At 36.8% G+C, this 21,275-nt stretch overlaps 1 protein-coding gene and 1 long non-coding RNA gene across 4 annotated transcripts; both read left to right on the forward strand.

Annotated features, from left to right (window-relative positions):
* Nucleotides 1–215: 215 nt before the first annotated feature.
* On the forward strand, nucleotides 216–1,967 carry LOC149528666 (putative UPF0481 protein At3g02645). Its single transcript, XM_089808678.1, has one exon. The coding sequence runs from the start codon at nucleotides 421–423 to the stop codon at nucleotides 1,897–1,899; it is 1,479 nt and encodes a 492-aa protein (XP_089664804.1). The 5' UTR covers nucleotides 216–420; the 3' UTR covers nucleotides 1,900–1,967.
* A 143-nt stretch (nucleotides 1,968–2,110) lies between these two features.
* On the forward strand, nucleotides 2,111–15,896 carry LOC149528667 (uncharacterized). Of its 3 annotated transcripts, XR_016358450.1 has the most exons (3): nucleotides 2,111–3,724; nucleotides 8,364–8,445; nucleotides 15,625–15,896. It is a non-coding gene; the product is annotated as an uncharacterized LOC149528667 (long non-coding RNA). The 3 variants fall into 3 exon arrangements; XR_016358449.1 differs by lacking the exon at nucleotides 15,625–15,896 and having other exon boundaries at nucleotides 8,364–14,006; XR_016358448.1 differs by lacking the exons at nucleotides 8,364–8,445; nucleotides 15,625–15,896 and adding an exon at nucleotides 4,097–4,528.
* Nucleotides 15,897–21,275: the final 5,379 nt, after the last annotated feature.

Here is a 21,275-nt window from a genome sequence, read left to right on the forward strand (position 1 = left end):
CTCCCGCTGTACTTCCTTGACTTAAATGAGACGCGGAGTGGAAGTCATCGTTATGCATTTTTCCAACAACTCCACGACCATGTCATGGACCGAATACTTCAGCGGTCCATTTCGAAGCACTTTCAATCAAATCAAACCGCCTGTTACTTTCTTACCCACAATAATTGGCCGCCTTGTGTATATCCTCTTGTTTGCACTTGGGAAGCACTTGGTAGGAAACTGCAAAAGGGAACAGTCAAATACGGAGAACACTGGACAGAGTTCATCAATAATAAAAAGACCAAGACCGAGGAATCAAAAGTATCGCGTGAAAAGTATTGCGTGTAGGACCACATGATTCATGTGAGTACAAGATGAAGTGCTATAAAAACCTTTGATGAGTAGTTGAATCCCAACTCCATTTCCTGACTTCAGTTTTCGATGTCAGAAAAACTGGCAGTTCCTAGAGTGGGGGTTTCTCAATGGCTGGAACAGATAAAGCAGACGCAAAAGCATGGAGAAGAACGGGGCATTGTATCCAATGTGCATCCGTACATCTTCACCATACCTGATTCCCTGCGCATAGAAAGACCAGAAGCTTATGTGCCACAGGTAGTTTCTCTTGGACCTTACCATCATCTTAAACTTGAACTCTTTGAGTCTGAAAGATATAAATCTAAGCTTACTGTTCAAGTTGAAAGAAAGGCAAAGCGAGGGCCTTTTGAGGATTTGGTTAAATATCTGATTAGTATTGGAGGGGAGATAAGGAATAGCTATAATAATCAAATTGAGTGTGATGATGAAGTATTAGGGTGGATGATGGCCCGAGATGCTGTGTTCATTTTGGAATTTATTGGCTGTTACGACCAATATGAAAGCCCTAGAATTCAACAGTCAAACCCTTATTTTCAGAACATGGAAGCTGTTTTTCATCCACAAAGGAAAAGCCCTCTGTTCTTCCCACTTCAGGCTGATATTTTTAAGCTGGAGAATCAAATCCCACTTTTCATTTTGAAAAAAGTTTTGGAATGGCAAACTGGTTCAGAAAGCGAAGCTTTGAACAGGCTTAATATGACAATTTCAAGTGCCTGTAAAAAGTTCTCCCCTTTCAAGCATGTTGGAGAATCTGCTCTTTCTTCTACACGAGAATACTACGAGGATTTGCTTGATGAAAGGCATATACTTGAATGCCTTTATAATTTCATTGTGCCAAAGACAAATCCTGATCAGATTAGTATCCGCATTGGAGATGATCATATAAGCATTGTACTAAGGAGTGCCGCTTCTCAGTTAATTCATCAGATCACATCAAGATTTAGGGGTCTTTTGGCTCCGAAATCCCGTAAAGCTGACATAAATCTCCCAGCAGCGGCAGAATTACACAGGAAAGGGGTGAAATTCTCTCCTTTCACATGGGCATCCGAAGAGATAAGGTTTGATAGAGCCAGCTCTACACTGTTCCTCCCCTGTATAGAGATGGACTACAAAACAGATGTTTTCTTGAGAAATATGGTGGCACTGGAAGCATTCATGAAGTGCAAAACTAGAGTGTTCACTTGCTATGTGGACCTGATGGACAGATTGGTCGACACTCCTTATGATGTTGCAGTACTGAAGAAATATGGTATCATTCATAGTAGTCTGGGAAGTGATAAAGAGATTAGCATCCTGTGGAATGGCATCCGCAGATCAATATGGAGGAGCCCATATGAGCCTATCGACAATACGATCAAGTCTGTAAATGAATATTACAGAAGTAGGTATGGAGTTTTATTTGGTGAACTGTTACAGGAACATTTCTCAAAGCCATGGCGAGCAGCATCAGTGATGGGAGCATGCACTCTGCTCATTTTGACTTTCGCTCAGACAGTATTCTCATATTTTCAGCTTCACCAAAAATGTGAACACCAGTGCACATAAATTCCCTTTGCAGTATTTCAGTGCTTGTGGCATCAATTCCTACTATTTATAATATTTGTCCTTTGTCACTTGTGAGGTGAAGATATATTCAGTCCAGTTTAATCTAGGTGATTAACACCATTAATAATCATATATATATAATAATTAATTAAAATTTCTGTGTGAAGCTTGTGAATTCAAAATCCAATAACATTTGTTTAAAGCTGAGGAGTGAAAACCTATCTGTTTTTCTACCTGTCCCAATTAATCTCCTTAACAACATCCCTCGCAGGGGTTGGGGGCACTTTTTTGTTTTGCAAAACGTGGAAAGAAAAAGATTTCAAATCCATTCAGAAAACACCAAGCTCTATCAAATGGTTCTCATATCAACAATTGAAGCTTCAAAAGCAACTACTATAATGGAGAATTTACAAAGGAAAGCAAAAGGCTCATTCCAAATTTGAAGGCTTAACTCTATATTACAAGCCCTCTGTTAAGAAACTAAAGCTAACATCGACAACAAATTTTCCCAACAAATGCCCTAGCAGAGCGCTAGGAAGCTCAGAGAGTAAACTGCAAATGGCTGGACACAGATTAAAAAAAGAAAAAAACTCGCTCATATCCTTGACTACAATACCAAAAGCTCCTGAATGGTCACAGCCTGTCGTTGTCTGAATAAAAGATACTCAATGCAAGCTGATACAGCAATAAAACCTAGTGGTGATTCTTGTCGATTTTTCTTTGGATTTTCTTAAATTGAAAATCAAAATCTTGTTACATATAAAATAATTAGATATCACTACTGTTGATGTAAAACAGTTTTTAATATATTAGATTTCATTATTTAAAAAGTACCCTAGGGAGGATGCCCGCCGCAAAAGGTCAGGTGATACGACTATCGTGCAATAAGCATCCAAAATGAACATTATCTAGAAAATAAAACCAGATGTTCAAAAGTTTGTTTTATTGTAAAAGAAATTTTTCTTTTCATTCCTATATGTCCATCACATACAATGTTGATTGGTCAAAATATTCAAATTCAAACTTCATTTTTAATGTTCCCTGTGAAGTGACGGGCTTCATATTTAGGGTTTATACATTACAATCTTAGGAATTTGGACTACTTTCCCAACAAAACGACCACCTAGCCTAAAAATGAGATGGTGGTGTGTGTATATATGCCACATGAAAATCAGTCTAAATTCTTAGCTAAACTGGTTATTCTTGTAGAGGTGACAAGACAATAACCCTGCAGAGAAGAGAAAGTCAGGCTGAAATCTAAAATCCTCAATTCATTACTTTAAGTAACCTATTAGCATACTTCAGAGCGAGAAATAATTAATCTTTTCTATTGACCATCTTAACATTTTGATCATATATAATATTGAAATATATTTTGTAAAACTAAATCCTTGATCTGAACTTGATTACAATAACAGTAGAGATTTCTCGGTCAGGCACACAGATAAGGTATCAAACAATACAATTCATTCTTCTGAATAGAGTTTACTAAATTCATAAACGATTAAAATTATTCGAATTTTTATTTTGTATATTAATGTTGAAATTTTTTAGTTTTAAGAAGGAAACCGGGCTTTGAAAAATTGTATGTTGCTTGATGAGAAAGGTGATGCATTGCTTAAACTTGCCATCTCCGTGTGTATAAAGTATTTGCACTCAAGGATTGAATAGTTTGGCCTTCTAATAATAAAAGTTATTCTGTGTATATCCTATAACAATTGTGTTTAACAGTTCTTCGAAGGAGATGGAAGGTGGTCTTGCTGATGATTTTCTGACATCTCATTGTTTCAAGAAATTTAGCCTTGGGGAGAACCCTAGATCTGAGGTAAAGGCAAAGCTTCTTGGAACATTTTTACAAGTCACCTTGACTTTGGTGGTTCTTCCCTGTCTTTGGACTAGGCTCTGCAAGTATTGTTTTGCCTTACTTCTTGTTGTGTAGTTGTTGATTTCTTGCTGTGGTTTGAGAATTCACTGGGCTAATGTTTCATCATTTCTTTGTGAAAGGGATCAGAACTCTTTCAAAATCCTTGCTTATCTAATAGAAAACAATTGTGTTTCAAGAAATTATCTTCAAATTTCTATAGATATTAATACAAGGTAAATAACGTGTCTTTTGTGATTTGTGATTTGTGATTCTTGTCTTTATTGTTTGAGATTAAGATTAATATTTCTGACTGGAATTATTAACACGAAACAGGATTTGCAAGAAAATCAAATCTTTTACAACAAAATTAACATCAAGGAACATGGATCACTGTCCAGCAAAGGAACGCCCCATAAAACAAAGATCAACCTACAGAGATATTGAAATTAAAGAGAAGCATCAGAAAACAAATGGTCAAAGTGGTTTGAAACCTCACCTAAAAGGCTCTGAAAAGGAGGAGAGCCAAAATGGATTGTCTTGCCCTTTTCCGAAGAAGCTCCAGTTTTAACCAAAAGGCTTTCAATTGCTATGTCAGATTATATTTTTTTCGTGTTAAAATTCTCTTCTCTCACCAGTATGGCCCCACTCTACGGTTTCCAGCACCTTCCCTCTATATGGAAACAGAACACATCTCAACTGGTGTCTTTTCCTCACAGAATGATGTTAAATAACAAGAGGATTTTGGATTTTGTCCATTTTTCTGTATTTGCTGAATTGACTATGTTGATGCTATTAAATGTATATCACATAAATGCCCTCCTTTAACAGCAGAGATACAAAAGTTTTGCAGGTGCTTATGAGGGTTTTGATGGGCTGGAGCTAGCGCAATCTACTAGGCAACTGTTGCTTGTTATCTAAGTGGAGTCGTGATTTACTAATAACTACAGGAATCTAATTGGGGTTATTTTGTAATTGCAGGGTAGGATTCTTCAAATAAGCTTCAAGACTGATTTTAGCAGTTGAAACATTCCGATTTCTTTTCAAGTAGACAATCTTGATTCTACTTAATTTTGAAACATCTCTATCCACTCCACAGAATATTAGCTTGATTTAATTATGAGAAACTGTGTAATGTTCTGTATTTATCCCCAGCAGGTGAGGATTTCCTAAATTGTCATAGAGTTTCTTGGCTTACTTTAGATAATGTCCCTCATTCAAAATTAAAACAAAATTCAAACCCCATCATTCATAATGCAGCATACATATATCCAGCACAAAAAATGATATCTGTTGGAATCACTGTTTCCATTACACCAAAAGTTCGAGCTATCAATGAATGTCACAACAGCCAGAGACAAGGATCCACGGGAGGTGGTTAAGCACATGTCACAAATCCATTGGTCTATGCTGAACAGTACCTTCACCTGGAGGGGATGGAGGCACCAACCTCCCAACAATCTCCCCTCAGCATTACCTGAGGGATTTGAATCCGTAACCCAACGCTTCGATACCACTTGTTGGAATCATTGTTGCCGTTACACCAAAAGCTTGAGTTATCAATGACCGTCACAACAACCAGAGACAAGGATCCACAAGAGGCGGTTAAGCACATGTCACAAAACCATTGGTATATGCTGAACAGTACCTTCACCTAGAGGGGACGGAGGCACCAACCTCCCAACAATATCTTGAATACAAGGAAAAAGTGATTTTCAGCACTAAAGAAGAGTTAAAATCTAAGGTATCTGATAAGAAACGACTATTTTAGGAAAAGAGAGATTTAATAGGGAGGAGAGATTGAGCAATTATTTTAGTTCATTTAAGTAAAGAATTTTGGTCAATTAATCTCAGAATTAAACCCTGTACATCTGAGATTGAAAGGTAAAACCCCCAATTCGTTTTAAGTGCTTTCACTCAAAGATCATCAATGTACAAATTCATTTCATTGTCAAATTGTAACCAAAGAATATCCTTTCAAATCAATGATTCATAATTTGATCCTGGCACTGAATCATTATAAACTTGCCATTATTGAGTGTCAGGACTACCGACCTTGGTACCCCGCCAGTGAGAAGGATTTGCTACATAATTCATTGTTTGGAGGTAATTTCATCCTTGGCCTTGGAGAAACCACTGTACAGCATTCCACTACAGAGATTTTAATATGCTGGGAAGATTTTTGAGAAAGTGCATCCATTCAATATGGAGACTAAATGCAGTCTGGATGAGGTCTATTGCATCATTACCAGTAACAATTATAAGAGATATCACTGCCAGTTATACACACTAATAGAGGCAACTTGGTCCAAGAGGTGGATGCACATCGACCCAGAAAGACTTCAATGCTAAACCCAAGCATGCAACAACAATAATGAAAGAACAAAAATTCACTAACCGCAAATAGCAAATTCCAAAGAAGCAATCAATCTTCACAGTCACAATACACATTCAATCTTATACAGAAATTTCAAATATTTGCAAGCCAAACCTGAATAGTTTTATTGAGTTTTACAAACACTTGTAAAAAATGAAAAATATATTTCCTTCAATGCTTATCTCCTCAGTTATCTTCTATATTCCTTCCAATACTAGTGCAGGCTTCCCAATGTCCTTGGGCAACACTTTTTCATTGTAAGATTTTGTCTTGAAATCTTATTAGCTGCGCTCAACCATTCCCCTATGCAGTTACTGCTCTTTCCTATTTTCTTTTATTTCCCCAGTCTTCATCTCCCCCAGTTCCTTCCCTCTATTTATTTTCTTTCGATGTGTTTCCCCTTTTATCCTAGGAACCATCCCAATCACTTCTTACAGTCTGGTGCCCACTCCCACTTTTAGGCTAATGAATTTCTATTCTCCCCTCTCATGGCTGCAGTTGTTTCCCATGTGGCCAACTCCTTATTTCTCTTGACATTGCATTATTCAATGTCTTCCCTTGCAAAAAATGCTGACACCCGTTTCTAGACAGAATTATATAACTGTTAATCATCTTCTGCTGGTTATAGTTATTTGATGTTACATTGGTTATTGAAAAATTGTCTATACTCTTTTTCAATGCACCCAATCTGTCACAGATAGGATGATATGATTCTCTTGCACCCGGTAGAATGATTGTGAGCATTGTTAGTGTGGGCTCACAAAAGTGGATTTGAGTGACAAAATCACCTTTTGAGATTGCAATTAGTCTGCTGTGAACTCCATCACTGTGACAATTGCACATAAAACTATTTCTGTTGTCCTCTTCTTCCAAAATCTCATTGGAACAAGTGTCACGCTCCTTCCACAGCTCTTCTTATCACTCTTCACTCTAACCTTGGATTGGCATCCACCATGTCTTATCCTCCACCAATGGCTCTCTCCTCTCTTCTTCTCCTCTATGGATTTCAATCCACCACGAACTGACCAATGCCACCATGTTTCACCTGCACAACCTTTCACAAGTTCCACATACAAATATGCAATACCTATTTTCCACCTTGTTACAATGTCATCCTCTTTCTCACTCACTTCAATATACAAAACCATGTCAAATTCAACATCACACAATTTATTAAAATTTACCTCTTCTACTGCAATGACTAATTCATCACCTCTCTCTGTGACTGCAACTTCCTTATCTCATTGTCTTCAATTGTAGCAATCTCTTCTCCTAGCAATGGGTCTTCTTCATCAGGTCCTACAACTTCATTCTCTTTTCTCATGCCTTCAATAAGACATATAAAGCACTTCTTTGACTTGCAATATCTTGTTTCTCAATTTCACCTTCCACAAAGCCATTGATTCATCTAATCTACTCTTTCAAGATGACATCCTCGTCTTCAATTTTCTAATTGAATAAGGGACCCTCAAAGTGCATCATCTTAGCTTCCGCATCTTGAGAGTCTTCTTGGCTTGTCATAAAAACACTCATGCCTTCTATGCATTTTCTTTCTGCAAGAATTTCTTCTATCGCACCTACATCATCAAACTTATGACAGAAACTAGTGTTCTTATTACTCTTTGCTGCACTGCTGAAATCAGGAACACTCGATGTTGTAAACCTCTTCAAGATAATTCTTCACTTTCCTTTTCAGATCTCTTAAACCAATCTCTGAAACTCTAATCTTATTTCTAATTATCAAACCAATCTCTGAAACTCTAATCTTATTTCTAATTATCTCGGTCAATATGGCTACTTTGTTCATGAGATCCTTCATCCAATTTTACACCATTTTTTTCATATCTGAAATCTTACTCTTTTCAGAAATCTTCTTCTCCTTTTTCCCAATATGTTACATCCCATTTTTTGCTCATTTAAAATAGCCTTATAGCTGTTATATACTTCATGTGAATGACAATTGGTTAGTTAAAACAATTGGATGTTATGATCTTGTGAAATGGAAATTATGGTTAACTGTTTTGATTCATGTGAAAATGACTTGTTAGTTGTTCATTACAATTTAACTGAAAATGAATAATTACATTTTAACAAATTATAAAATTAGTTCTTAGTGGTAATGGTGGTTAGCAATTGTGACAATTATGAATTACTTTTGATTAAACTTATTTTGATTTGAAATTGAGAAATATGTTATTATCTTGGAAATATCCTTTCTCGATGCAGGAGAAGACGAAAAGGGGCAAAAGCATTGCTAAATGGGATTTAAGGAATGGGGCACCAAAAAAGTCCATTGACAAGCCATCAGGTATGGGTTCTAACCATCTTGGTTAAGGATTTAATGGCTAGGCAACATAGAGTATACCTTGAACAACCATGAGCTACCTAGTTGGTTATTAGTAGGAAAAACTTTAAACATATAAAATAAACATAAATTTGGTTACCTTTTTATATTTAAGATCTTTGAATCATCACCGAAATGTATGTCTATATATATTGACACTATGTTATCTTAGCCCCTGTACTTGCACCTACACACACACACACACACACCCACACACAAGTAGAGATGGAATAAATAGCATGATGCCAATATAATAAAATATAATAGAAATCATGAGAAGTATGATCTTTATGTCTTTAGTATTGGCTCCATTTTGATGAGTGACTGCCAACTTAGTAGAGATGAAATGAATAGCATGATGCCAATATAATAAAATATAATAGAAATCATGAGAAGTATGATCTTTATGTCTTTAATATTGGCTCCATTTTAATGAGCGACTACCAACTTAATATCAGCTTATATTCCTTTTAAAAATTTAAAAATTGGTGAAATTACTTGTCACCAATGGCTGGCCATGCACTACCACTCTCTTCTTGTAACTGGCAAAGCATGCGGATGATCTATTTATTCCTTCGCCCATTGCTTGAGAAATGTTCTTTTTTCCCTCCTCATATTTGGCTCTGAGTTTTATTTCTAGCAAGAACTTGTTCACGGCTTCAAGCCGACTGCAACTTCCATTGGAAGTATTTCATTAATCCATGTTCCATATCGTGATCATCCAAACTGCAAATTAATCAACGCTATTGCTCTCAGTTCTAGACTTCATTCATCCCAGTGGAGCTTGTTGATCCCGAGCTGTGATAGACAAAGCATAAAACCATTCACAAGTCATGCACCATTTGTTCATATTTTATTACCTTATGTTCTTTGTTTCTTGTTGATTCAAATATGGAAATCAATGATGTACTTGAATTGTTGTAGTATCATTGTTCGTCCTCGATCATGAATGAAGCAACAATGGCCGTAAATAAAGGTTATAGAATGTTGAATTAGAAAGTAATAGAAATTTCAATCTCTCTCTTATTACCATGTTGATCAGGTTCTGACAAGCATACAGACCCGTAACTGTAATTAAATAGATTTTCATCACTATGAATGGTCAGCAAGCACATTGCTAATGACATGCTTGTGCATGAATATAAGAAGCAAGCACTGATGTATTACATGAGACATCGATCTAACTTATACAGTGGTATTGACCAAATACCATTGAGCTAAGATCGATTGGATGAAGTAAATCTGAATTGTTAAATTTATATTTGCATTATACAAGGCTCTCAATCTCCCAAGATACACCCAAGACCGGGAAGGTCAAGCATTGATGGGTGGGGAGGAGAAGTATCCCTGCAAGTACAATTAAATGTTAGTAAACGAGAGTAAATGAATAATTAAACTGCATATATTGAGTCAACTCATAGTTGTCCAAATTATATTCTTGTTGTTAAGTCGAGTGGTGGGTGATCGGGCTACAAGGTAGTTTAGTGGCATGCTTGTCACAATTGATCACTAGAGGTCAGAGTGCTAGCTGACAGAGGGGAGGTTAATGGAGGATATCCACTGCCTTGTCTGCTACTTAGTCGACACTCAAAACACTGGGATGTTTAAGTGGTAGGACCATGGTACCCCAAGCCTAATTCCGGGGAGGGCCTTTCCTTGAATGAGATTGTGTGGGGATAAGTTAAGGTTTGCGGCTGGGAGGTTAGGCCCATGCCAATGCTTCTCCTCTTCACCAGATGTTGAGGTTTGCACAACACAGTGACAATTATTTGATACATGTATGACATTTGTTCCTTTCGTATGTTCTTTATCTTAATTTAATGTTTCCTTGAGATATATATTTATTTTTATGATGTTCCTAACAAATGTATTGGTAGGAGTTAGTTATGGAAATTAAAATGGTTTTCTTTCATGTGAAGTAGAAAAGGGTCATTATTTTATTTCTGTTTAATCATTCTTGTACAATGAAATCAGTTGATAGCTTTTCATTATAAGTGGAGTAAGTGGATACTTTTATGTCATTCTGTTTTGAAATCCAGTTTTACCTTAGAATATATTTCTACTTTTAGCTTAGGAAAAATGGTATGTTACACAGTAGCATTGTGCCTTTGATCAAAATTCCAAAAATTGGTTCCATCGTTTCTTATATCTTATTAACCACACACTATTTTTGTAAAGTCTACAAATATTGATTCTTTCTTCTAAGTTCAAAATTTGGACTCTTAGGCAAGGGTCTCACGGTATGGTCTTTGGCTGTATTTTTGTGGATCGGGTGGCCCCATGATAATTTTTTTAAGGGGGACTATAGGTTTATTTGGATTATACTCCTATACAATAGGAGCTCTGACTTTTTAGCCCTGTCAATTTGAGTGGGTGAAAATGGGGTGGGGCTGGAAATAGCCCCACCAGCTGAGGGAAGAAATCTGCCACTTGTCAAAACCCACTATTCATTTTCCCACCAAAATGATATAATCCCACCAAAGAAATTTATGAAGAAATTAAATTTTTATTTTTAAAATTTATAACACCACAAGCTTCCTTGAATTTAAGAGTTGATTTTTTCCAACCTTAGTCTCACGTCTATTCCCTTCATTATTTAACAAAAAATTCTTACTTTACTTTGATCTTCTCATTTCACACACCTCCTGTGTAAGTTTTTCTCTGTGCAAAGTTGCCTCAAATCGGTGATTCTACTTCCACTTCCAAATTCATTATCTTAATTACAAACTGTCCCTCTAGTTAGCAATCCGCTTGTACACAAACGATAAACTTCCTTCAATCCATTTCAAGAAATTTTGTGCAAGCTGCCTCACATTCACCAATCAGTTTGTTTACACACTTATGGACTTCTCACAAATCCAGTTTCAAGTCCTGGTGCCAAGCGGCCTCCCTCCAGCGAACCTGCCTGCACACTCAAAATCTTCTAGCTCTTATACCACTGATGCAGAGAGTTATTACCCCCTTTGAACCTACCTCAATCACCACTCGAAATACACATACAATCTGAAGTATACAAATCAATAATAGATGAAAACAGACAGGAAACTGATTCAAAAAACATCAAAAAGTCTTATTAGAACCCAAAACAAACTTTCATTACAAAATAGTGAGCCTACAGCTTCGCAACATTTCCATCTGATTGGGTCTCTTGCAGACCTACATTCTCAATATAAATCTGGTTATTGATCTGCTCTCAGACGTACAAACTAGTGTATTTTCATCGAGAGATGATTTCCCAGAAAAACCACTTCCAATTCTCTTAAAGATTCCTAAAAAAGAACACACCCCCTATAATCAATGCACCTCTCACATACCTGCACTCAACACGAAATCAAATTCCCCAATCATACCCAGTCACACTTTATATCTTGCAATTTATTCTTTCACTCATATGCTATGTGACTGTCTGCACTCCCTCGCTTGTATCCCGCAAAATTCGACACTGAATCTTCCTTAAAAATAGTTGACCAAATAAGTGCAAGGCTGAATTAAATTCTACGTTTAATTTGATTCTCGGCATTCTCTAAGCTGCCATGCCATTTCAATTTCACCAAGATGCTGGCAGAGGTTGTGGAATTCGCATTACATCTATTGCACAATAAATGTCCACTCTCTATTTCAATGCTCCCAGTCTAGCACAGTCAGAGAAGATGCTCCTGCATCACATATCAATCATCGTCGCATTTGGAAGTTTTAATTAATAATGTGTGAATGGAAAATTGGACTGTTGCCCAATCTACAATGCTACATAATCTGCGGTCATAGAAGAACTGGGCAACAGGCTACAATCATTTTCTGATCAGGGTTTAACAGGAGATGGCTGCATCAATCACTGAAGGAACAGGGCGTTTAAACTTTGGAATAAAAGTGAAATGTCATGAAGGAAATGTTATTTGAGGTGCTCTGTTTAGTTCTTCAAAGTGCAACAGTAAACTATTTGATCTGATTCAGCTTATGAACTTTCCGAACACATTTTGTATTTATAAATGTAACTTGTATAAGACTAACGATGGATGAATACATAAACTGTAAATAAAGGATCTACTGGAATATTTCATAAAGAATTTATTGGAATATCTGATATAAATTTATTTACAGGAAGGATTAAATACAGTCAATCGTGCTATGTCTCAGCTAATTTCCATTAATTAACTGGAAAGAATAAAAAATATGGGATGTCAATTAGCTGAAGCTTATTAAAGAGATCTAATGGAATGTCACATTGATGCAAAATGGTAGGTCATCGGTGTTTCTTGCCAGAGGGTTATTAAATTATACCTATCCATTTTGAAACGGCATTCATGTATAGGTGCCAGTGAAAATGATTTGCTTTGAAGACACACGGAGTCCTAATCTGCTTCTATAACATCCTTAATGTCCATGGCATGCGCATTGACCCTTGGGTGTCAGTGCTATTTAGTAGATTAGCTTCAATATTAAGAAAAGAAAAATTGTCAATGTCACGAGTAAGGATATCCTGCCTCAAAAGGCCAGTAATTACTACTATTATGTAACAAAGCACCCAAAAATAACATTAGCTAGAAAATAAAATCTGGATGCGTTAGGGGGATCACCTTGTGGTGTAGTGGTGGTGTAGTTGCACTGTTAATGTTGCAACCAAGGTTCAATCCCTACTTGGCCCAAAACAATTTGAATACTGATAGGCCCCCCCTAGGTCAGAGATTGAGATCACGGTGTTCATGCTGAATGACGTTCAAGCCGATGGAGATGGTGATGGAGATGGCGTTCAAGCCAACGGAGATGAAGATAACAGTGGTACTTAGACCATCACTGGGCTAGATGTGCTCGTGGACCCTATGTCGGACCCACGTTGGAGTGTGATGGTTGCATCCCTCGGGCTAGGTGTCCCAATTTGGCTTCTGTGCTTGCAAGTCTTGGGTGTTGTATTTGGGGATGAGATCCTCCAAATTTGTGGTCTCATTGGTCCATAGCTCCAGTCAAATAAGCTGTCGACAAGCTATTTTAGGGTTTGACTTTCATAATTATGTTGTGGTTGACTCGATGAGGCATACTATTTTACTTCATATATTGAAAAGTCATTGTTTGACAATTTTTTCAAAGCAGGTGAAGAAGCACAAATGTTTAAGTCGTACTCTGACATCATATTTCAAATTGTTTATTCATGCTCCCAATTGCAAGGTGTGCCCAAGGAACAAGTGAAAACTGGTAGGTTGTTGGATGTCATCAAATACCCAGTTTGTCAGCTTCATGAGAAAGACACCATGTGCTCCAGGTTTGGAGCAGTTGTTAAAGTTCAAAGCTTAATGCTTTTGTTCAAGCTTTTTGTTCATGATTGAGAAGATTATTATGTGACGTCATTTTTGCATCATTGAATCATTTATGTGCTTCAGTTTCGTTTTGTAAGGGCAGCATTTTGTTGTTTTCTAGTATTGAACTGGTGGATTGCTTTTCTTTCTTCCCTGACAGCCTATTTGCTCAATGAGTTTGGGTCAAGAACCACACAGTTAAATCCTGATAGCAATATCACTGCCTATTTGCTGCTCTCCTATTTGCAATTCATTTAGCTTTTTTCAATATAAAAGAAAAAAAAGCGGAATATTACCAACAAAAAAAAAATTGAATGCTTTAAAATATGTAACTGCTACAACAATCTTTTAAACTTTCATTTTCATATGTTCATTTTAAGCAAATGCACATATTCATATGTTTGTATGTGTAGACACCTAAAATTGTCCAAAACCCATTTCTTGACCAATTAAATAAATATTTATTATTAATTTAATTCCCCTATCTTTAATTAAATAAATTTACATTTATTTAATTATGTTCACCTTTCCTTGATTTAAATAAACTAAGGTTTATCTAAAACCTAGCCTTTCTTTGATTTAAATAAGCTAAGGTTTATTTAAATCCTAACCCATTCACTTTAATTAAGTACTTCATTTACTTAATTAATCCTTTCCTAATCCCACTTGGAATTAAATATTGAATTTAATCCTATTTGAGCATATGGCTCCTACCTTTAACTTTCACTTAACCTCACTACTCTAACCTAACCCATCTTGCTAAACCTACCCACTTCCTTAATCATGCTTTCTTTTTCTAATCATCCTTGCCAATCTCCTTTTAATCCTAAGCGTGTGCTCACACGTGTGAGGAATCCTCACACGTGTGAGAGATGTTCACACTTTCCTCATCACTCATGTCTTCCATGCCTCTTGCACACTTGTCCTCTTGCATGAGAGTCAAGGTGTCTCAAACATGTGTGAGAAGCCATGCTTCTCACACCTCTTGCACACTTGTCCTTTTGCATGAAAGTCAAATTGTCTCACATGTGCTTCTCACAACTCATTGATCATGTCACCATCAAAGGTTGCTCACACGTGTGAGCATATTGCCTCCTTTGAATGGTCAAAACCCTAATCCATCTGGAGTCTACTTGGCCTCCACCTCATGGACGCCTCATCGATCCTGAGAGATCTTAGCCCTTCATCTTGCATTTAATGTTAGAAGTTTGTTGCATCCATTTTCTTATAAAAGGAGAGCTCTCTCCTCATTTCCACAAGCACTATCTACCTCATTGTTATGCTGCTGGATTTGTGAGCAACCACATCCCACAACAATGAAATCATCTACACTTGATGATTTCATGAGGTTTGCATATGTGTTATTTTGAATAGTTTATACTCTTTTGATTTCATGTCATGCTTAGTTACATGTTTATCTTTCATATTTTGAGGTTTGCATAATCATGTAGGAATATGCATTAGTTGCTTAGTGTTATTTCCTTGATTATATTTTTATGCAATACAGTATGTTTATTTTATGGGCCAATGAGTTTGACTCAAAAACTACATAGTTATATACTGATAGCAATATCACAGCCTATTTGCTGCTCTCTTATTTGTAATTCATTTAGCTTTTTCAATATTAAAAAAATAGCAAAATATTACCGATAAAAAAATTCTGAATGATTTAAAATATGTAACTGCTAAAGCAATCTTTTAAAGTTGTTTATAATTGGACTATTCACAAATTGAGAAAATTTTCAATTTTATTTTAAAATAATAATAATAAATTTTTCTTTTTTTTCAAAAAAGTCGAGAAAATAAATTTTTTTTTTGCTCGACGTGTCTATAATCGTCAATTTTAACCTTGCAGGTTGCTGACATCATTATTGCATCAGCAATCCACATGCCCTTCTAAGCCATAAAGAGCAACCTTTGGTTTTTTGCTCATAACTTGAGCATACAAGCTCCATTTTTGCAAAATGAAATATTGCCGAAAAGTTGATTTTGAGCCTGTCGTCATGGTGCTGGTTTCTTAAGATTTTGATGTTGTTTATGTCTCTGTTTTTTCTTTCAAAGTCTGAACCTTGTGTTACCACTTTCCTTGCAGGGTTTTCGATGCGCTAACTTGTGTTTTTGCAGGGATATTTTGTCATTGGCCATATTGCTTGCAGATTTTTTTTTAAATTTGTTTTGGGAATGAACTTGTATGCTTAAACACTCGTCTTTGAATGCATGGTTAAATGTTAACACAATCAAATTCAATCTTGAATGCCTTAAGGGAATTGACATGCATGTGTAGGATAGCAAACATTTGGAATTGGTGCTTAAAACGAACTCACACAATCTTGAATGACTTAAGAGAAATTGATTTCATTTTCAGCAATCTTGCTTATGCACACACTCGATTTACTTTCTTGTTGAGTTGACGATGGTTTCAAGATTGGAAAGAACATTGTATGGTTTAATCACGTGTGTCTTCAACATAGATTAGAAAACCTAAAATTTCATTGGGAAAGAATGCGTGTCTTTTGAACCCCAAGGCCATTTACGTATTCTCTCCACTCACGCCTTCGGGTGATCTTGGGTGCACAAGAAATAAGTGGTTTTTCTTTTTTTAGGAGGCCTGCTTGGGAATTTCATCACCCCTTAGGATGACCTCAACTCCTGTGTTCTGGCGGAGTATAAAAATTGGGAGGTGAATCGAAAGACACCTCTCTTGGAAGCAAAATATTGTCACTCTTGGCTAAGCCCCAAAGAACTTTATACCTTTGGGAAGTGAAGGAGGAGATTTGGGTTACCGTCTCCCCTCGGCTGTGTGGCAATATTTTTTTTCATCTACAAATTTGGGCCTCACGTACTTTGCGTATATCGAGGACGCCCTCTAATTGATCCTTGTACAGCTTAGTTGAAACCTTATAAGATTGTTGTGTATTTGACGTTCTTGAGTGTTTGAAACACACTTGCCTTGTACATATTTCCTTGTTTGATTTAGCATCTTAAAACCAAAAAATCCAAAAACATCATAAAACATAAAAATCTAAAAAAATCATAAAAGTTCAAAAATTCAAAAAAATTTCAAAAACAACAAAACAAGTCTCAGTTTAGGTTCCCCTAGTCAAGTTGTCCACATCAATTCCACATCACATCTTCTCTCCATCAAATTCATCACCCTCATACATCTCTCGTCTTCTTCATTCAAACCATTGCTTGACTTCCCAATCATCTCTACTTGTCCAAATCATTTCCTCGTCATTTAGTCTAATTCATAATCTTCATCCTAGTCATGATTCCTCATCATCTAGATTCAGTTTCCTTCGTCAATCCCATCATGCATTCTTAATTCAATCCTCCACATCATCATCCTTCTAATCCAATCCCTTGTCAAATCCAATCATTTATAATCAAAATTCTTAATTCGATCCATTTACATCTTCCTCCATAATCAATCTTTATAATTTCATTCATATCTTCTTCTAATTCAACTTTGCATCAAATCTTCTACTTTGAACATAGGAGCATTATCATCAACATTGGACTTTCATTCAAATCTCACATTCACTTGTTTGGAATATCATAGGGTTTTTATCACATCAAATCAAACCCTAATCCAATCAATACCAAATCAAATCAAATCAAATCAAAATCAAATCCAACCAATTTCAAGTCGAATCCAAATCAAATCAAGTCAAAGTCCAAAGCTCCTAGTCCTAAGTTCATCATCAAATCTTTCGTCACTTTTTCTCTAACATCTATGGATCTGAATTTGCTTAATCAAATGGTTGATAATCTTCAAAGACAATATGGAGTTCTACCGCCCGTTCAACCAGCATATCAAATCCATCCTCAACATTTCATACCCAACTCTAATCCATTTCATGTTCATTATTCTTCTACTTTTGACAAGGGAAATCCACCTCATTATCCTTCACCTACATACGCTTCTATTCATAGCCCACACACTTCCTCAAACAAAAATGCCCTTGCCATGGAAATGGAACAATTAAAGAATTATCTCTTAGCAAGCCAACAAAAAGAGGCTGCCTTCCATGCCATGTGTCCTCTTCCCCCATGTTTCGAAGACCATAGTCCTCATGTCCCATCCAACCCCAACCCTCCATGCAATTCCCCATCCTTCGACCTTCATGCCAAAAACCACAATCCTAATCCTCCAAAACATCATCCCCACCTCGTACAAGGTATTTTTCATCATTCTTGGCTAAGTGTAAAATACAAAATGAAGAAAGCCAATCACCCCAAGTCATACCCCCAATTCCATCTCAAGATCTTCCTCTAAAGCACAACATTATAGATTCCTCTTCTCCTCTAGATTCGAGCATTTCTCCATCCCATCCTTCCCCTATCCCTCAAGATCCATTTATCCCTCCTATTCCATCTCAGGATTCCCTTCCTAATCAAGATCAAGGCATTCCATGTGTCATACACCTTACCACTTCCATTCCATCTCAAGAGTTAGCCTCCATAGATCCTCCACTTCATGAAGAACTTCCTTCCATGCCATCCATTAATATTCCTCCATGTCAAGATCAAATAGCTGCATCTCATAATTCCATTCCATCTCATGATCCACTCATTCTGTTACATGATCCTCTTGTAAGTCAAGATCAAAGCACCCCTTCATTTGCCTTTCATGATACCACTCCATCCCAAGATCCTATCATCCCTCATAATCCCCCTTGTGATCCTCATCCTCCACATGATCCTACCACTCATGAACCCCATCTACTTGGACTCGCATCTTGTGTTGAAAATGCTAAGTATCCCATTGAAGAAATAACATCTCAAGATGTTGGTACACCTTCCACTTCTTCCAAATCCAAAATTCCTCCTTCCAAACTTAAAGCTTCCCATCATTCATCTTCCAAGTCCATTCTAGGTCCTTATATTCGATCCATTCTAGGTCCTTATATTCCACTGCCAGATCCTTCATCCCTTCCTTCCATTTTGGGTCCCTACATACATCCATCCACCATATCCATGTCTTCCACTTCATCCGCTCATAGTCCTAATAAAGATCAACAAAGGCACGCATCCTTGAATTCCTTCCAACGTTCACCATCTATCCACTCTCCATCCCGCTTACCTTCATGCACCCCTACCATGGCCAATGGAAGCAAATTGGATGTTGAAGAAAAAGCAAATAAAGCCAAAAATCCACAAAAATCCAAGGATCAACATGTCCCCTGTAAAAGACATGTCCAAGAAAAAAAAATCTGATCCAAAACAAAATCAAAAGGGCACAAAGGCTGAAAATAAAAAATGCAAAAATTTTGTGGATCTCAAAGGTACTTAATGTAGCAATGAATCTCAAAGAAAGATTCCAAATAACATCCAATTTTGCTAATCCAAAGGCTTCCCTCATTTCTAAACCATCTGAGCTTCCATTTTCAAAATCCATTTTGGGTAGTTATGCCCCAAAATCCACCATCCCAAATCCATTGTTGCCTTCTTCCATTTTGGGTCCTTATATCCCAAAATCCAAACCTACATATCCTCCACAATTTCCTCCTTTTCATCACCCTTCAAGGTGTGTGCCAATGACGATCTTTCCGCCTCCTTCATCCACTTATTCACAAGTCTTCCAACCTAGCCTCCATCAACCATGTCTTCTTACCACCCACTCCACCCCCTTAATCCAAACCTTTTCATAAGTCATTGTCCTCCATTCCTCAATCCCCTTCATCCTTCTTTTCATTACCCTACCAACATCTATGAGCAAATAGTAAAAATTCCTTGAAAATAACAAAAAAATAAAGAAAAAATCAAGGGATACCATCCATGAAAAATAGATGCTTGAGTCCTCCCTTCATTTTCCTATCATGCATTCATTGCCTCCTCCATTCGTTTTCCAATTCCGCTTATCCATCCATTCACTTTTCCTCTTCCACTTGCACTCTATACTGGGGGCAAGCTCCATCCATACTACTCTGCCTTACATTATCTTCCATACTTCCATCTACCTTTCATTATCCTTTTCCATCTTTGATCTTGACTTTCCTTTCATATGCGCTTTCCATATCCCTTTCTCCTTCTCCATACATTATCCTATATACATCCATAATTCTTCCATACATTTGATCTTGACATACTATCCATCTCTTGCATTCCATACTCCTTGTCATGTTCATTTCATCCATTTTCCATCCATACTGCTACATATTTCCATCCCTCTTTCATATGTCCTTGATCTTGGTTATCCCATCCATCCCATCCACTTTATATCCCACACTCTATCCATATCATTATCCCTTTTTCATACCCTCCCTCCCATATCCCTTATTCATTCCCCTTTCATACCCATGTTCATGATCACTATTAGAGGCACAATAACACAATGTTCATACATGCTTTGGAAGAGCACATCCTATCTTTTCCTCCATACACTAGCCTTCGTTCCATCTTGCCATTTTCATGCATCCTTTCCGACCATATTTTCTTCCATTTTCCTACCCTTGGTATGGGGTATTTGGACTCTTTTGAAACATGGTCCTTGGCTCTGCATTTTTCGCTACCATATCATTTGGCCCCTCATATGCTTTCACCATTCTCCACCAACTCACATTGCTTTTCCTCCATTTACCATGCCTTGGTTCTCCCTTGTCATTGGTCCCAATCCATTCTATCCATTCTATCTCACATTCATTCAATCTAATTCTTCCAACTCACTTCAATCAAATTCACTCATCTTCTAATTCAATCAATCTTCCCTTCTTCTAATCCTTTCACATCAAATTAATTCTACTCTCATCATTCTTCATTCTCCACCAACTCACGTTGCTTTTCCTCCATTTACCATGCCTTGGTTCTCCCTTGTCATTGGTCCCAATCCATTCTATCCATTCTATCTCACATTCATTCAATCTAATTCTTCCAACTCACTTCAATCAAATTCACTCATCTTCTAATTCAATCAATCTTCCCTTCTTCTAATCCTTTCACATCAAATTAATTCTACTCTCGTCATTCTTCATCTTATCAACATTATTCTTCCAATCTCACCCACATTCATTCTTCTATCTGCCATAAAATTAAAAAATCAAAAAAATCACTTGTACAATCAATATTAATCCAATCAATCTAATCTTGCCATCTTGTACATCAATCCTTAATCAATTCATCAATTTGACCCAATTAGCTAATAATCCATTAACCATATTTGAACATTATCATGGGATAAATCCTTCCCAATTCTTGGATGTACATTACGCTTATCATTAGCTTTGCCATCCTCAATCAATCATCATCAATCAGTCCATTCATGGGTTTTCAGCTTGACTAGGGGCAAAGTGTTGGTTTGCTTTTGGTTCATTGTGCATGATTACTTGTTACTTGTCTGCATTAGTATTTTTTGCATTTATCATTGTCTTTGCATCCTATTGTCCCAGGAATCATGGTCTTCCATATCATGGTTTCATATGGCATATGGTTGTATTAGACCCCTATTTTTACGTACTTGACACATTGTTATCTTGGTTCCTCATACATTGGTGCATAGTGTTAAGT

The sequence above is a fragment of the Cupressus sempervirens genome, chromosome 11, assembly GCF_028749045.1.
Source record: "Cupressus sempervirens isolate cs-2001-9-10 chromosome 11, ASM2874904v1, whole genome shotgun sequence".
NCBI classification, from domain to species: Eukaryota; Viridiplantae; Streptophyta; class Pinopsida; order Cupressales; family Cupressaceae; genus Cupressus; species Cupressus sempervirens.

Bases quoted from the DNA above. Each gene is read 5' to 3' on its own strand.
- LOC149528666 (XM_089808678.1), top strand. From the start codon at position 421: ATGTCAGAAAAACTGGCAGTTCCTAGAGTGGGGGTTTCTCAATGGCTG.